Here is a 14376-nt window from a genome sequence, read left to right on the forward strand (position 1 = left end):
CAGCTCATTATTTTTTTTTCAAAGCTACATCCCCTTGGAGCAGTATAGATAAAATTATAAAATAAAAACAGAAAATGCTGGAAATACTCAGCAGGTCAGGTAGCATCTGTAGAGAGAGAAACAGAGTTAACGTTTCAGGTCGATGACCCTTCATCAGAACTGGAAAAAGTTGGAGATGCAACAGGTTTTTAAGCAAGTGTAGGGGCAGGGAGAGGGGGGAGGGGAGGAAAGAACAAAAGGGAAGGTCTGTGATAGGATGTCTGTGATAGGATAATTGTCATTAAACCTGCTGACAAGGGTGGCGCTGTTGTTTGGTGAACCGATCTCTAGCGTGCGGAGGCAGAACGCCAACTCTCCGACACCTCCTCCTACCTCCCCCTGGACCATGACCCCACTACCGAACACCAAGCCATCGTTTCCAAAACGGTAACTGACCTCATCTCCTCTGGAGATCTTCCCTCCACGGCCGCCAACCTCATAGTTCCCCAACCCCGCACAGCCCTCTTCTATCTCCTTCCCAAGATCCACAAACAGAACTGCCCTGGTAGACCCATCGTTTCAGCCTGTTCATGCCCCACGGAACTTATCTCTTCCTATCTCGACTCTATTTTTTCTCCCATTGTCCAGTCTCTTCCCACCTACATCTGAGACTCTTCCGACGCCCTCCGCCACTTTAACAGTTTCCTGGCCCCAACCGTCTCCTTTTCACTATGGACATACAATCCCTCTACACCTCCATCCCCTACCAGGATGGCCTGAGGGCGCTCGGCTTCTTCCTTGAACAGAGGCCCAACCAGTCCCCTTCCACCACCACCCTCCTCCAACTTCTCCTTTGACTCCACTTACTTCCTCCAAATTAAAGGTGTTGCTATGAGAACCCGCATGGGTCCTAGCTATGCCTGCCTTTTCGTGGGATATGTGGAACATGCTTTGTTCCAGTCCTACTCAGGTCCCCTCCCTCACCTCTTTTTCCGGTACATTGATGACTGTATTGTTGCCATTTCCTGCACTCGCCCTGAACTAGAAAATTTCATTCACTTTGCTTCGAATTTCCACCCTTCCCTCACCTTCACATGGTCCATCTCCGACTCTTCCCTTCCCTTCCTCGACTTCTCTCTCTCCATCTCTGGGTATAGGCTATTGATAAACATTCACTATAAGTCCACTGACTCCCACAGCTACCTGGATTACACTTCCTCCCAACCCACTTCCTGTAAGGACTCTATTCCATTCTCCCAGTTTTTCCGTCTCCGCCACAGCTGCTCTGACGATGCCACCTTCCATACTATTGCTTCCGATATGTCTTCCTTTTTCCTCAACCAAGGATTCCCCTCTACCATGGTGGACATGGCCCTTGACTGTGGCTTTGCCATCCGCCCCCAATTTCTCCGAGTTTACTGGCTGTCCTGCCTCCATGCCCGCCTCCTCGGGGCTTGGAAAATCTAGCCCTACATCTCTGTTTTCAGCTGATTGACAGTCTCTATTCCTGTCACGTAAGCCACTCAATAAGTCAGGGACTTGCAGAAAAGATAAAATGCAGCCTCAGACAGTTACATTTTGAGGTGCATCCTCTTTCAGTTCCTTCCATGACCACATCAGTAATGACTGGCCAAACCAAATTAGCAATAATACTGTGGAGGATGAATTCTTGGAGTGTACACAAGATGATTTTTTTAGACCAGTACATTGAGGAGCCAACTAGGGAACAGGCTATCCTAGATTGGGTATTGTGCAATGAGAAAGGGTTAATTAATAATCTTGTTGTGCGGGGTCCTTCAGAGAAGAGTGACCATAACATGATAGAATTCTTCATTGAGTTGGAAGGTGAAGTAGCCCAATCTGAAACTAAGGTCCTAAATCTAAACAAAGGAAACTACGAAGGTATGAGGAGTGAGTTGGCTATGATAGATTGGGGAGCTTCATTAAAAGGCATGACATTTGAGGAATGAATGCATGAATTGCAACAGTTATACATTCCTTTCTGGCGCAAAAACACAAAAGGAAAAGCGACCCAACCATGGCTAACAAAAGAAATTAAGGATAGTGTTAGATCCAAAGAGGAGTCATATAAAGTTGCCAGAAAAAGTAGCAAGCCTGAGGATTGGGAGCAGTTTAGAGTTCAGCAAAAAAGGACCAAGATATTGATTAAGAGGGAAAAAATAGAGTATGAGAGTAAACTTGCAAGGAACATAAAAGCGGACTGTAAAAGCTTCTATAAGTCTGTAAAAAGAAAAAGATTAGTGAAAACAAATGTAGGTCCCTTACAGTCAGAAATGGGATAATTTATAATGGGGAACAAGGAAATGGAAGAGCAATGAAACAAATACTTTGGTTCTGTCTTCACGGAAGAGGACACAAATAACTTCCCAGAAATGCAATGGAACCAAGGGTCTAGTGAGAAGGAGGAATTAAAGGAAATTAATATTTGTAAAAAACATAGTGCTGGATAAATTAATGGGAATGAAAGCCAATAAATCCCAAGGGCCTGATAATCTGCATCCCAGAGTACTAAAAGAGGTAGCCATGGAAATAGTGGATGCATTAGTTGTCATCTTCCAAAATTCTATAGATTATGGAACAGTTCCTGCAGATTGGAGGGTGGCAAATATAACCCCACTATTTAAAAAAGGAGAGAGAAAACAGGGAACTACAGACCTGTTAGCCTAACATCAGTAGTAGGGAAAATGCTAGAGTCTATTATAAAGGATATGATAACAGAACACTTAGAAAACATCAATGGGATTAGATAAAGTCAACATGGATTTACGAAAGGGAAATCGTGTTTGACAAACCTACCGGAGATTTTTGAGGATGTAACTGGTAGAATTGATAAGGGAGAACCAGTGGATGTGGTGTATTTGGATTTTCAGAAGGCCTTTGATAAAGTCCCACATAAGAGGTTAGTGTGCAAAATTAAAGCACATGGGATTGGGGGTAATATAGTGGCATGGATTGAAAATTGGTTAACAGACAAACAGAGAGTAGGAATAAATGGGTCTTTTTTGGGGTGGCAGACATTGACTAGTGGGGTACCGCAGGGATCAGTGCTTGGGCCCCAGCTATTCACAATATATATCAATGATTTGGATGAGGGAACCAAATGTAATATTTTCAAGTTTGCTGACAACACGAAACTAGGTGGGATTGTGAGTTTTGAGGAGGATACAAAGAGGCTTCAAGGCGATTTAGACAAGTTGAGTGAGTGGGCAAATACATGGCAGATGCAGTATAATGTGGATAAATGTGAAGTTATCCACTTCGGTAGAAAAAACAGAAAGGCAGAATATTATTTAAATGGTGATAGATTGGGAAATGTTGATGTACAAAGGGACCTGGGTGTCCTTGAACACCAGTCACTGAAAGCAAACATGCAGGTGCAGCAAGCAGTTAGGAAGGCAAATGGTATGTTGACCTTCATTGCAAGAGGATTTGAGTACAGGAGCAAGGATGTCTTACTACAGTTATACAGGGCCTCGGAGAGACCACACCTGGAGTACTGTGTGCAGTTTTGGTCTCCTTACCTAGAAAGCATATACTTGCCATAGCAGGAGTGCAGCGAAGGTTCACCAGACTTATTCCTGGGATGGCAGGACTGTCATATGAAGAGAGATTGGGTCGACTAGGCCTGTATTCACTAGAGTTTAGAAGAATGAGAGGGGATCTCATTGAAACGTATAAAATTCTGACAGGGCTAGACAGACTGGATGCAGGGAGGATGTTTTCCCTGGCTGTGGGTTCAACAATGAGCGGTCACAATCTCAGGATACGGGGTAGGTCATTTAGGACTGAGATGAGGAGAAATTTCTTCACTCAGAGGGTGGTGAACCTGTGGAATTCTGTACCACAGAAGGGTGTGGAGGCCAAGTCACTGAATATATTTAAGAAGAAGATAGATAGATTTCTAGACACTAAAGGCATCAGGGGCTATGGGGAGAGAGGGGGAACATGGTATTGAGATAGGGGATCAGCCATGATCATATTGAGAGGTGGAGCAGGCTCGAAGGGCCGAATGGCCCCCTCCTGCTCCTATTTTTCTATGTTTCTATGAAGAAACCAGCTGGAATTTGGTACACAAACTTTTTCTGTTTGTCTTTTTCTTCAAAGTTAAATTTATTGTGTTTTATTCTTTTTCCATCGTTGGAGTTTTAAGAGATTGTAAGCTTGTGGTCTTTTACTTTATTTTTGTAAATTGCATAACTTCAGTGGGATGTAAAGTTTCATGTAGACTTGATTCACAAGCTTTGAAATGTGATTCACTTGAGAATTTGCAATTGAAATTCATGCGCAGTTGCAAATTCTCAGGATGTGTGAGTGTTCAGATTTTCTCTACGGAACTCGGAAAGTGAAGCAGTTTCTCTGTACTGTACTGTACTATACTGACCTTTCAGCCTACATTAAGTGTTCATGTCCTGGAGTGCAGCTTGAACTCATGATCTGATTCAGGCTGGCACTTTAAAATTAAAAAATACTTACAAGATAGGCAAGTTGACAGATTAAACTGAAGGCAGGTGGCATGAAGGATGAGAGTGGGAAGCAAGCTGTGTTGAAGAGGCAGGCTTGGGCTATGAGGCAGGACCTGAGGCAGAGAGAGAGAACGTGGCAAACTAAGAGGATGGTAATTGTTAAGGCTAGCTTGCCAGAGTTGTGGAAAATGCACGTAGACATGAAAACAATAGATGGGAGGCAAGCGGGTGAAGTCAAAGGAAAGAGCCATGGAGGGATGTGCATACCACTGGATGGTGAACTTTTTTATAACACTTTTTTTCATGTTTCTCTGGTATCTTTAGAAATTATTGGTGAGGTTGGCTGGGAACTCAGGGTCACTTTCTGTTTTAGCTTTTGCAGTTTAATTGCTTTGTGCCAGCTGCGTGTTATTATCAGGCATGTGTTTACCAGAAACTCATGCAGTGGGAAAGTGTAGCTCTTTTTATAATTTATTTACAATTTGTGTTTTTCTTGTTTTAAAATCATAGCGAGTACGCGAATATTTTTGATTTTCATGAAACAATTGATATCAAATTAACTTCTAAGTAAAACAGGAAGATACTGCAACTGGCAAAGCTTGTTACTGCAAAATCTTGGCCAAAACATTATGCTGAATCCATTTTTGAATGTTTGCCCTGTACTGTGTCAAAACAACTCATGAATCATAAATGAATCATTCACTCTGTTCTTTCTTACTCAGTGCCTCGAAAACCTTCACATCTTCAGAACACATCACCACAACAAACAAGCCATACTCCTGAAAACAAGGCATTACACAGTGCGAAAACGAGGATGGAGACCTTCATACCATCCAGCACGTGCAAGGAGAAAGTTGGCAAGGTGTCTGATCTCATAAATCGGTTTCAAGGAGGCAGGTAATGATGTTTGTAATGTAACAGTCATGTGTACAGCCGTTTTTATGAACCAAGTCTTTCCCCCTTCTCATTCTTTCCCACTTCATCCCGTAGCTTCTTGCCTTATGCTCGCCATCCTTTTCCAAATGGAAAGGTGGTTAGTGGAGCAGTAATTCCCAAGTTTTTTATCTTTTGATTTAGGCATTGTTCTGCAGGTCAGCCAGCTGAAGAAACTCATCAATGTTATGACATAGCACTTTTTTCTAAGACTTAGCATTCTTTAATTCTGTCGTGGTGTATAACCGACAGAACAATGTCCCAGCACATTTTGTTGCCATAATTAGTCAGTTTGTCTAAAAACAGGTTTTCAGGAGAGGGGCCAGGTTACTGAGTTCAAATACAAACTGTTGTGTATGTCCCTTTAAGGGAATAACTGGTCTCAGACTGCAGTACCAGCAGTGACCACCCCTGTATAAAAGGCCCTGGCAGGCTTCTGTAGTTTCAGTTTCCAGATTGTCTCCATTCAGTAAAGACTTGTTAAACCAACTCCTGCATTCCGTGTCTCCATTAACACACGGATTTAATACTGGCGATGAGTAAGAAACAAACTTACCTGCAACTCGGCAGCACCTCAGACGACGTTATTGAAGGTCGAAGCCAGAAAGGAAAGAAAAAAATAATCCAAAGGAACTCGAGAAATGGGCGTCGACCGCGGGCAACCGCCCTCCAAATCATCGGATTGAAAACTTGCAGGAGAGACTGTCAAGAGCCAGGCTTGGTTCCCCAGTCTGTGGTTTCCCAGCTAATCGGGCTGGTGGCAGGTAGTGCACTGATCCTTCCTGGGCTGCGGCGGGCTAGAGCTCGATCGGGTGGCTCTGCAACGGGGCCGGGCAGTGAGTCGGGAAGCAAAGAGAGAGAGAGAGGGTGGAGCACACAGGGCGCGGCCGGTGCTTCGCAGCCGGGCAGCGTTCGGACCTAAGAAGAGGGAGGGAAGTGTCCCAGAGGGTCCGCTCCACGACGGGAACGGTTAAAAATAAAAATACCGCGGAGAGTGGCGTTGACAGCAGCGGCAGCGGCGGGAAAGCGCGGAAGGCGCCATCTTAACTCGGCGGGGAAGAAGGAAAAGCGCGGGAAGCGCCATTTTGATCCATCGGGGACGAAGGAAAAGCACGGGAGACGCCATCTTAGATTTTCAAGATGCCAAAGACTGGCGATATCACTGCCTTCGATAATGCAATAGAAGACTGGACCACGTATGTGGAAAGAGTTGAGGTATATTGCAAGGCAAACGAAATAGCCGAGGAGAAAAAGGCATCGGTATTGCTAAATTTAATGGGCGCAAGAACATACGGCCTATTGCGGGACCGGATTACTCCAGCCAAACCGAAGGCGAAGAGTTTTAATGAAATTGTTGCTATCCTACAGGAACACCTAAATCCTACACCGCTGCTGATAGCAGAAAGATTTAAATTCCACAGGAGAAATCAGCATAAAAATGAGAGCAATGCTGATTACCTTACGGAACTACGCAAGCTATCAAAGCACTGCCAGTTCGGCGCAGGACTGGCAGATACCTTACGGGACAAATTTGTCTGTGGACTCCTGAGTGAAGGAACCCAGAAGAGGTTACTCTCAGAGAAAGAGCTGACGCTAGATAAGGCTTTCAGCGTGGCAGTATCGTACGAAGCAGCAGCAAGGGGAGCTGCGGAAATACAACAAAAGCCACAGGAATACGGCACCCATGAAATGACACGGGGATTTGCAAAATGTTATCGCTGCGGCAGAACAAACCATGACCAGAAGGACTGCTGGTCCAAGGACAAAATATGCAGGCAATGCGGAAAGATGGGACACATTGCACGAGTTTGCAGGTCTGAGAAGAAGACCAACGACAATAAAAAGGCTACTAAGGAACCGTACAGGAAAGTACAAAAGATGACGGACAGTGGTTCCGAAGACCAGATGAGCGATAGTGAATCCGGGAACAAGAGACTAAGCTGTCTCAAACTTCACAATGTAATCGCAAAAGAGGATCACCGAACCATTTGGGTCACCCTCACGATAGCAGGGTCTCCAGTCAAAATGGAATTGGATACAGGATCAGCTCTAACTGTCATGAATCGACGAGACTACAAGCGGCTATTCTCACACATACCCTTGAGAGAGACATCCATTGTCTTGAGGACGTATACGGGGCAAAAAGTATACCCCAGAGGAAAAATAAGGGTGCCTGTCGAATACAACAGCAAGAAAATACGGAAATTGTATCTCTACATTCTGCAAGATGGTGGACCACCGTTATTGGGACGTGAATGGATCAGAAAGATAAGTTTAGACTGGCACTCCATTCAGGCACTGACGGTGGCTGGTAAAAAGGATGACGATGTCACTCCTGGACGATTGTCAACAATCTTAGCTGACGCCAAAGAGGTATTTCAACAAGAACTGGGCACTCTTAAAGGCGTAACCGCCTCGATAAAAATAGAGGAGAATGCAATTCCCAAGTTTTTCAAAGCAAGACCGGTACCATATGCAATTCGCCCAGCCATCGAGGCAGAGCTGGCGAATCTGGAGAATGCAGGCGTGTTATCTAAGGTAGACTGGAGCGAGTGGGCGAAACCCATCGTTCCTGTCATGAAGAAAACGTTAAACAATAAGTCTGAGGAGCCAAGGAAGGTTCGCATCTGTGGGAACTTCAAGGTGACAGTGAACCCAGTCCTTCACACAGTACAATATCCTCTTCCAAGGATAGAAGATATCTTCGCCTCACTATCCGGAGGGAAGTGTTTTACAAAAATTGACCTAGCACAAGCATATTTGCAGATGGAGGTTGAAGAATCCTCTAGGAAGTATCTCATGATAAACACTCACAAAGGTCTTTACCAGTATAATCGACTGGTATTCGGAGTAGCATCAGCTCCGGCGATATGGCAAAGAGCGATGGAACAAGTCCTGCAAGGGATTCCGAGGACTCAGTGTTACTTGGACGACATCCTAGTGACAGGTGAAGATGACAGTGAACACCTTGCCAACCTAGAGCAGGTGCTCACTAGACTACGTGAACATGGGCTACGAGCCAATCGCCCCAAGTGCGAGTTTTTTAAGAAACAGATATCGTATTGTGGCCACGTGATTGATGAAGAGGGGTTGCATAAGTCCCCTGACAAAATTGAAGCGGTAGTTAAGGCTCCAGCGCCTGAAAATGTGTCACAACTGAGGTAATTCCTCGGATTGGTGAATTACTACCATAAGTTTTTGCCGAATTTGTCCACAATTCTGCATCCACTGAACGCCCTACTACGAACGGGAGTAGCATGGAAATGGAGCGATGAATGTGAGCGGGCCTTTCAGAAGAGTAAGGACCTAATCACTTCAAGAGAAGTATTGGCTCACTACAACCCATCATTACCGATAAGACTGGCGTGTGATGCGTCTCCCTACGGCATTGGGGCGGTGCTGTCACATAAATTCCTTGATGGTTCTGAGAGGCCAATAGCTTTTGCGTCACGCTCGTTAACTTCAGCCGAGCGTAACTACGCCCAGATTGACAGAGAGGCCCTCAGCCTGGTGTGGGGGGTGAAGAAGTTCAATCACTACCTGCACGGTCAGAAATTTACTCTACTAACTGATCATCAACCTCTCGTCTCCATTTTCAACCCTCAGAAGGGCGTACCGATAATGACGGCACAACGGCTACAGAGGTGGTCCCTTTTCCTAGGGGCACACCAATATGACATCGAGTACAAAGGAACTAAACAGCATGGGAATGCTGATGGATTGTCGCGCCTACCATTGCCGACGGTGGAAGAAGAACTGGCAGTGGATCCAGTGGAGTTATTCCACTCGACTATTGTCGAATGTCTCCCTGTGACGAATGCAAACATAGAAAAGGAAACACGAAATGACCCGACACTCTCCTGGGTCTATGATTTAACGGTGAAGGGATGGCCAGCACATGGCGAACCACTGCTGCCAGCATTCTCGCCGAGAAGAGAACAGCTGTCAGTGTGCAGAGGAACCTTGATGTGTGGATCCAGAGTAGTAATTCCACCCAAATTGAAGGATAGAGTGCTCAATGAGCTTCATGAGGGTCATCTGGGAGGGGTAAAAATGAAGAACTTAGCCAGAGCGTTTGTGTGGTGGCCGGGAATCGATAGAGAAATTGAAGAGATGACCAAGAGCTGTACAGGATGCCAGAAGGTCCAAAATGCCCCACCACAAGCCCCTCTACATCCATGGGAGTGGCCCTCATCTCCATGGCAAAGGGTGCACATTGATTTTGCTGGTCCCTTTATGGACTCGATGTTTTTAATTGCGGTGGATGCACATTCAAAAATGTCCTCAACCACCACAGAAAAAACTATCACAGTCTTACGAACCATATTCACCAGGAATGGGCTGCCTGAACAGATTTGCTCTGACAATGGACCACAGTTTGTGTCTGAAGAGTTCCGGAGGTTCTTAAAGAACAATGGTGTTAAGCATTACACATCTGCCCCATATCATCCAGCCACTAATGGATTGGCCGAGAGGTTTGTTCAAACATTCAAGAAGGCTATCAAGGCAATGTGTAATGAAGATATACCCCTACAACACAAGGTGGATAACTTCTTGTTTGCCTACCGGAATGCGACACATGCGGTTACCAACCAAACTCCAGCCATGATGTTCTTCAATCGAAGACTACGATGCCGCTTGGATTTGGTTAAGCCAAACGTCAGAAGAGATGTGGAGAACAGGCAGTTTCAGAATATGAATGAAAGGCCGACCAGGAGTTTTAAGATAGGTCAACCAGTTTTGGCCCGGGACTACCGCACAGAGAAATGGCAGCCAGGAACGATCTGTACACGGCAAGGACCTCTAATGTATACCATGGACGTTGGAGAAAGCATTGTAAGGCGCCATGCTGACCAGATTCTAGAGTCACTGGAAAACCTCAACTCCACACCACGATCTGATACACCTGGCGATGAAACCGAAGTACCAATTGCATCTACCGCAGAATCGGTGAAAGTGGAAGCAGACGAACCAAACAACGACATTGATCCCGACTCAACCTTGCCAGAAGAACCTGATATCCCAAAGAGGCGTTATCCAGACAGAATCAGGAAGCCTCCTCAAACACTGAACTTATAATTGCTTAACTTCAACTAATGTATCTAGCAACCGTAATTGTAATTGTAATTAGTTATTATTTAGTTGTTAAATGAATGTTATGTACTGTTTATCTAAAAGGGGAGGAATTGTTGTGTATGTCCCTTTAAGGGAATAACCGGTCTCAGGCTGCAGTATCGGCAGTGACCACCCCTGTATAAAAGGCCCTAGCAGGCTTCTGTAGTTTCAGTTTCCAGATTGTCTCCATTCAGTAAAGACTTGTTAAACCAACTCCTGCATTCCGTGTCTCCATTAACACACGGATTTAAAGAAACATTCTTTCCTTATGGGGCCAGGATGAATAGGAGTGCTCCTCGAGGCACCAAAAGGAAAGTTTTGGCATCCCCTGCCCCGGCTCCCCCCCAATTTGTGAATGTAAGAGTCTCCTGACCCCCGCTCCCTGTGACATACTGGAGTGCCTCGGTCCCGACCCGTGGACTCCTGCTGTTCGGAATTATGCTGCCACTCGTTTGCCAGCTGCCGCGTTCCATCTGTTTCAGGGACATGCAGAAGAGACCCAGGGGGGGAAATTGGGTCACGCCCCCTTTGGGGCGATAACTTACTGGGGCGCTATTTTTAGCGCCCCCGCTCCCAAAATTCAATGGTAGCACCCCAAGCTAGAGGCGGGGCACTACTGGAAGCGCTCCCCCTCCCTCTTGGGGCGCTTCCATTGAATATCGCGGCGCTACGTGCAGCATTGCCACACGCGTTGGCACGTATCGCCGCGGCACAGCAGGCCTCCCTCCCCTGATTAAAGGGGAGGGGCCTAGCCCAGTGCTGGACCACCGGGGAGTGGGGTGTCGGCTAAAAAAGCCCGGCACTCAAGAGGAGTGCCAGGCTGACGGATCGTGGCTGGCACCCCGCAGGAGGAGGCGAAAGGGGGTACGTGCTGACAGGCGGCCCAAAAAAAAGGCCGCCCGGCACCTGCCCTTTAATTATCGCTGCCCCGGCCGCAAAAACGCCACCCTGACCCTGTCAGCCATATCGTCCGGCGGTAGGTCAGGGGCGCGAGTTAAGTTTGCGGCCGGGGCATGAGCGGGGGCACTATGTACGGCGATGACATCATCACCGGAGGCGCAGCGCCACAGGGCGCTACCGGCTACCGCCGCCGCTAACCTCCTGCTGAATTTTGCAGGAGGTGCTAGCAGCACCGCGCCCGGGCGCTAGTTGCTTTGCATCCCGTTAGTGCACCCCAGTGGTTAAAATTGCCCAGGCCTCACACTGCCAAAGCCAGATGAATTTAGCGCTTGCTTCATGCCCTGCCCGCCCGATTCCCGATCAAAGTTAAATTTGGGGCTCTAAAGTAAAAAGGGTGTAAAGTGGTTCACTCTTAACTGCCCTTGAAATGGTTTCACAAGCCATTCAGTTGTATCAAACTGCTATGACAAAGTATAATAAGAATATAATAAGAATAAAACCAGATGGACCACCCGGCATTGACCTAGACATCGGACCCGGACATGACAAAGGCACCCCAGCCCAGTCGACCCTGCAACGTCCTCCTCACTAACATCTGGGGACTTGTGCCAAAACTTGGAGAGCTGTCCCACAGACTAGTCAAGCAACAGCCTGACATAGTCATACTCACAGAATCATACCTTTCAGCCAACATCCCAGACTCCACCATCACAATCCCCGAGTATGTCCTGTCCCACCGGCAGGACAGACCCACCAAAGGTACCAAAGCACAGTGGTATAAGGTCGGGAGGGAGTGGCCCTGGAAGTCTTCAACATTGACTCTGGACCCCATGAAGACACATGGCATCAGGTCAAACATGGGCAGGAAACCTCCTGCGCTGGCAACCTTTGATTCATTGCCTACATTGCCATTGAGGTGTGGTTCCATAGGCACTGGGATTCCTTTGGCACCTCGTAAAAGTGGGCATCACAGTTGAGCTCAATACTGCCGTTGTGCACATCAGCACACTTGTTGGCAGGGGTCAGGAGAGGAAACTCTGGCTGATTCTCCGCACCCCCTCAGTAACCAAGGCATACTGCAGCTAATTTATAATATCCCAATTGTTGCACTGTCTGAGGTCAGCTAACCAGCACAGAGCATGAATTGAACCTGAGACTCTTCTGGTCTGTTTGTATTGCACAACCACAATGGGTAATGTTCTTCCCAAGAAACCATCTCCATATTAACTTCGAATAGTAAAACAAAAGTTGTAAAGATTTAGTTTGACATTTATAAAAATGATGTTCGCTCCCTTCAAACCAAGAGGTAAATGATAATGGTAATTTTTTGGGTACAAATTAAATTCAAGTCACGAATACTGCAGTTGCTGAATGTAAACTTCGGTAAAGATGTCTTCTTACTTGTACATTCTACTCAAACTCCACATGTACGCACACACATCCCTGTAATCAATATTAGCATGGGCTTGTACCAATATTCGACTGCCCCTCTAAACATCTACAAGGCTCACAGGCCACCCAGAGTCCCATAAGCTGCTTGGTTTCCTTTCCCCGGCTTAATTTAAGACCTTCAGAAGGGATGTTGCAGCTTCAAACTGACTAATACCACTAAGATAGACAAAATTCTGTTGGGCCCTCAATTTATGTATTTTCAAGTTCCACATATTTTGTGTTGCACCATGACCTTGAAAACATGTAAATTCAGAGGGGGAAAAAGCACAGAAGAGAGAATAATTCCTGCTGCACACTAGTGCTCAATAATAGTTTGGCTCCAATCAATCAATCAAAGGTCCCAGATACTATTTAAAAAGGAGATATTGTTCTTGGTACCTTACTAATGTAATACAGGAAACTTTTTTTTATCCGGCACGGACAGGACCGACGTAGTGCCGGTTCATCAAAAATTCCAGATAACCGAAAGCTTTAGTAAAAGATACGGAGCTGAGAGCTCCGTATAAAGCAACAAACCCTGTTGCTTCAGAACAATGGCCACAAGTTGCAAGCGTCTCTGTAGCTTAGCAACAGCTGCAGCCACACCCTTGCACAGCAACAAATGGAGGAAGGCAAGTAATAAAAGTTACCTGAACCTACTCCTGAATTTTGCCGGTTAACCGAGATTTCCGGTTATTTAGGTGCCGGTAAATCGAAGGTTTCCTGTACAATGGTTAAAACAGATCCTTAGCAGAAACCTAAACAATGAGGTGAACTAAATTGACTGAAAGGTCTTTTCTGACTCCCAAAAAGATATAGAGGAGTTCCACGGATATGCCATAGATTTTAAAACTGGGGTTCACAACCACATGAGATAACCAATTTTCCACTTGGAGTGCTGAAAAGGCACAGCTGGAATGCATAAGGGTATCCCGGGTGCATCGACATCTTCCAATATTTTCTGAAGTCCCTCATTTAAATCAGCAGATTACAAGATAAGGACAAGGATGAGGAAAGCCTATTAGCCCATTTGATTCATCCACCCAGAGAGATCCTAACATTCTCCCTCATTGTAACATCCAGTTGTTTCTTAAATGATTCCAGGGTATTTGCCTCCACTGTTCTATCTGGAAGTTTATTCCACATGTTGATTACGCTTTGTGCAAAGAATTTCCTGGCATCTGGCCTAAAATACACTTTTCAAGTTGGAACCTGTGTCCCTAGTTTTACTCCTGCAGTTTAATTTAAAGTTAGATTCTGGGTAAACGTTTTCTTTACAACAACAACAACAACTTGTATTTATATAGCACCTTTAACATAGTAAAACGTCCCAGATACTACTTAAAAAGGAGATACTGTTCTTGGTACCTTACTAATGTAATACATTGGTTAAAACAGATCCTTAGCATAAACCTGAACAATGAAGTGAACTAAATTGACGGGAGTATTAGAAGACAAAAAATTGACACAGAGCCACATAAGAAATTAGGGCAGATGGTAGTTTTTAAGGAGCATCTTTAAAGCGAAAAGAGAG

General features: G+C 45.6%; 1 protein-coding gene across 1 annotated transcript in view; it reads left to right on the top strand.

The window, feature by feature from the left end:
* Positions 1-14376, top strand: part of LOC147106085 (FYVE, RhoGEF and PH domain-containing protein 4-like) — a 354273-nt gene that overhangs the window by 268414 nt on the left and 71483 nt on the right. The window contains exon 3 of the mRNA XM_086008844.1: positions 5186-5360. Within this exon, the coding sequence (XP_085864970.1) occupies positions 5186-5360 (175 nt within the window). The remainder of the gene's footprint in view (positions 1-5185; positions 5361-14376) is intronic.

This window comes from Somniosus microcephalus, chromosome 16, assembly GCF_052327205.1.
Source record: "Somniosus microcephalus isolate GS21.2 chromosome 16, FLI_Smic_1.0, whole genome shotgun sequence".
Lineage (NCBI taxonomy): Eukaryota > Metazoa > Chordata > Chondrichthyes > Squaliformes > Somniosidae > Somniosus > Somniosus microcephalus.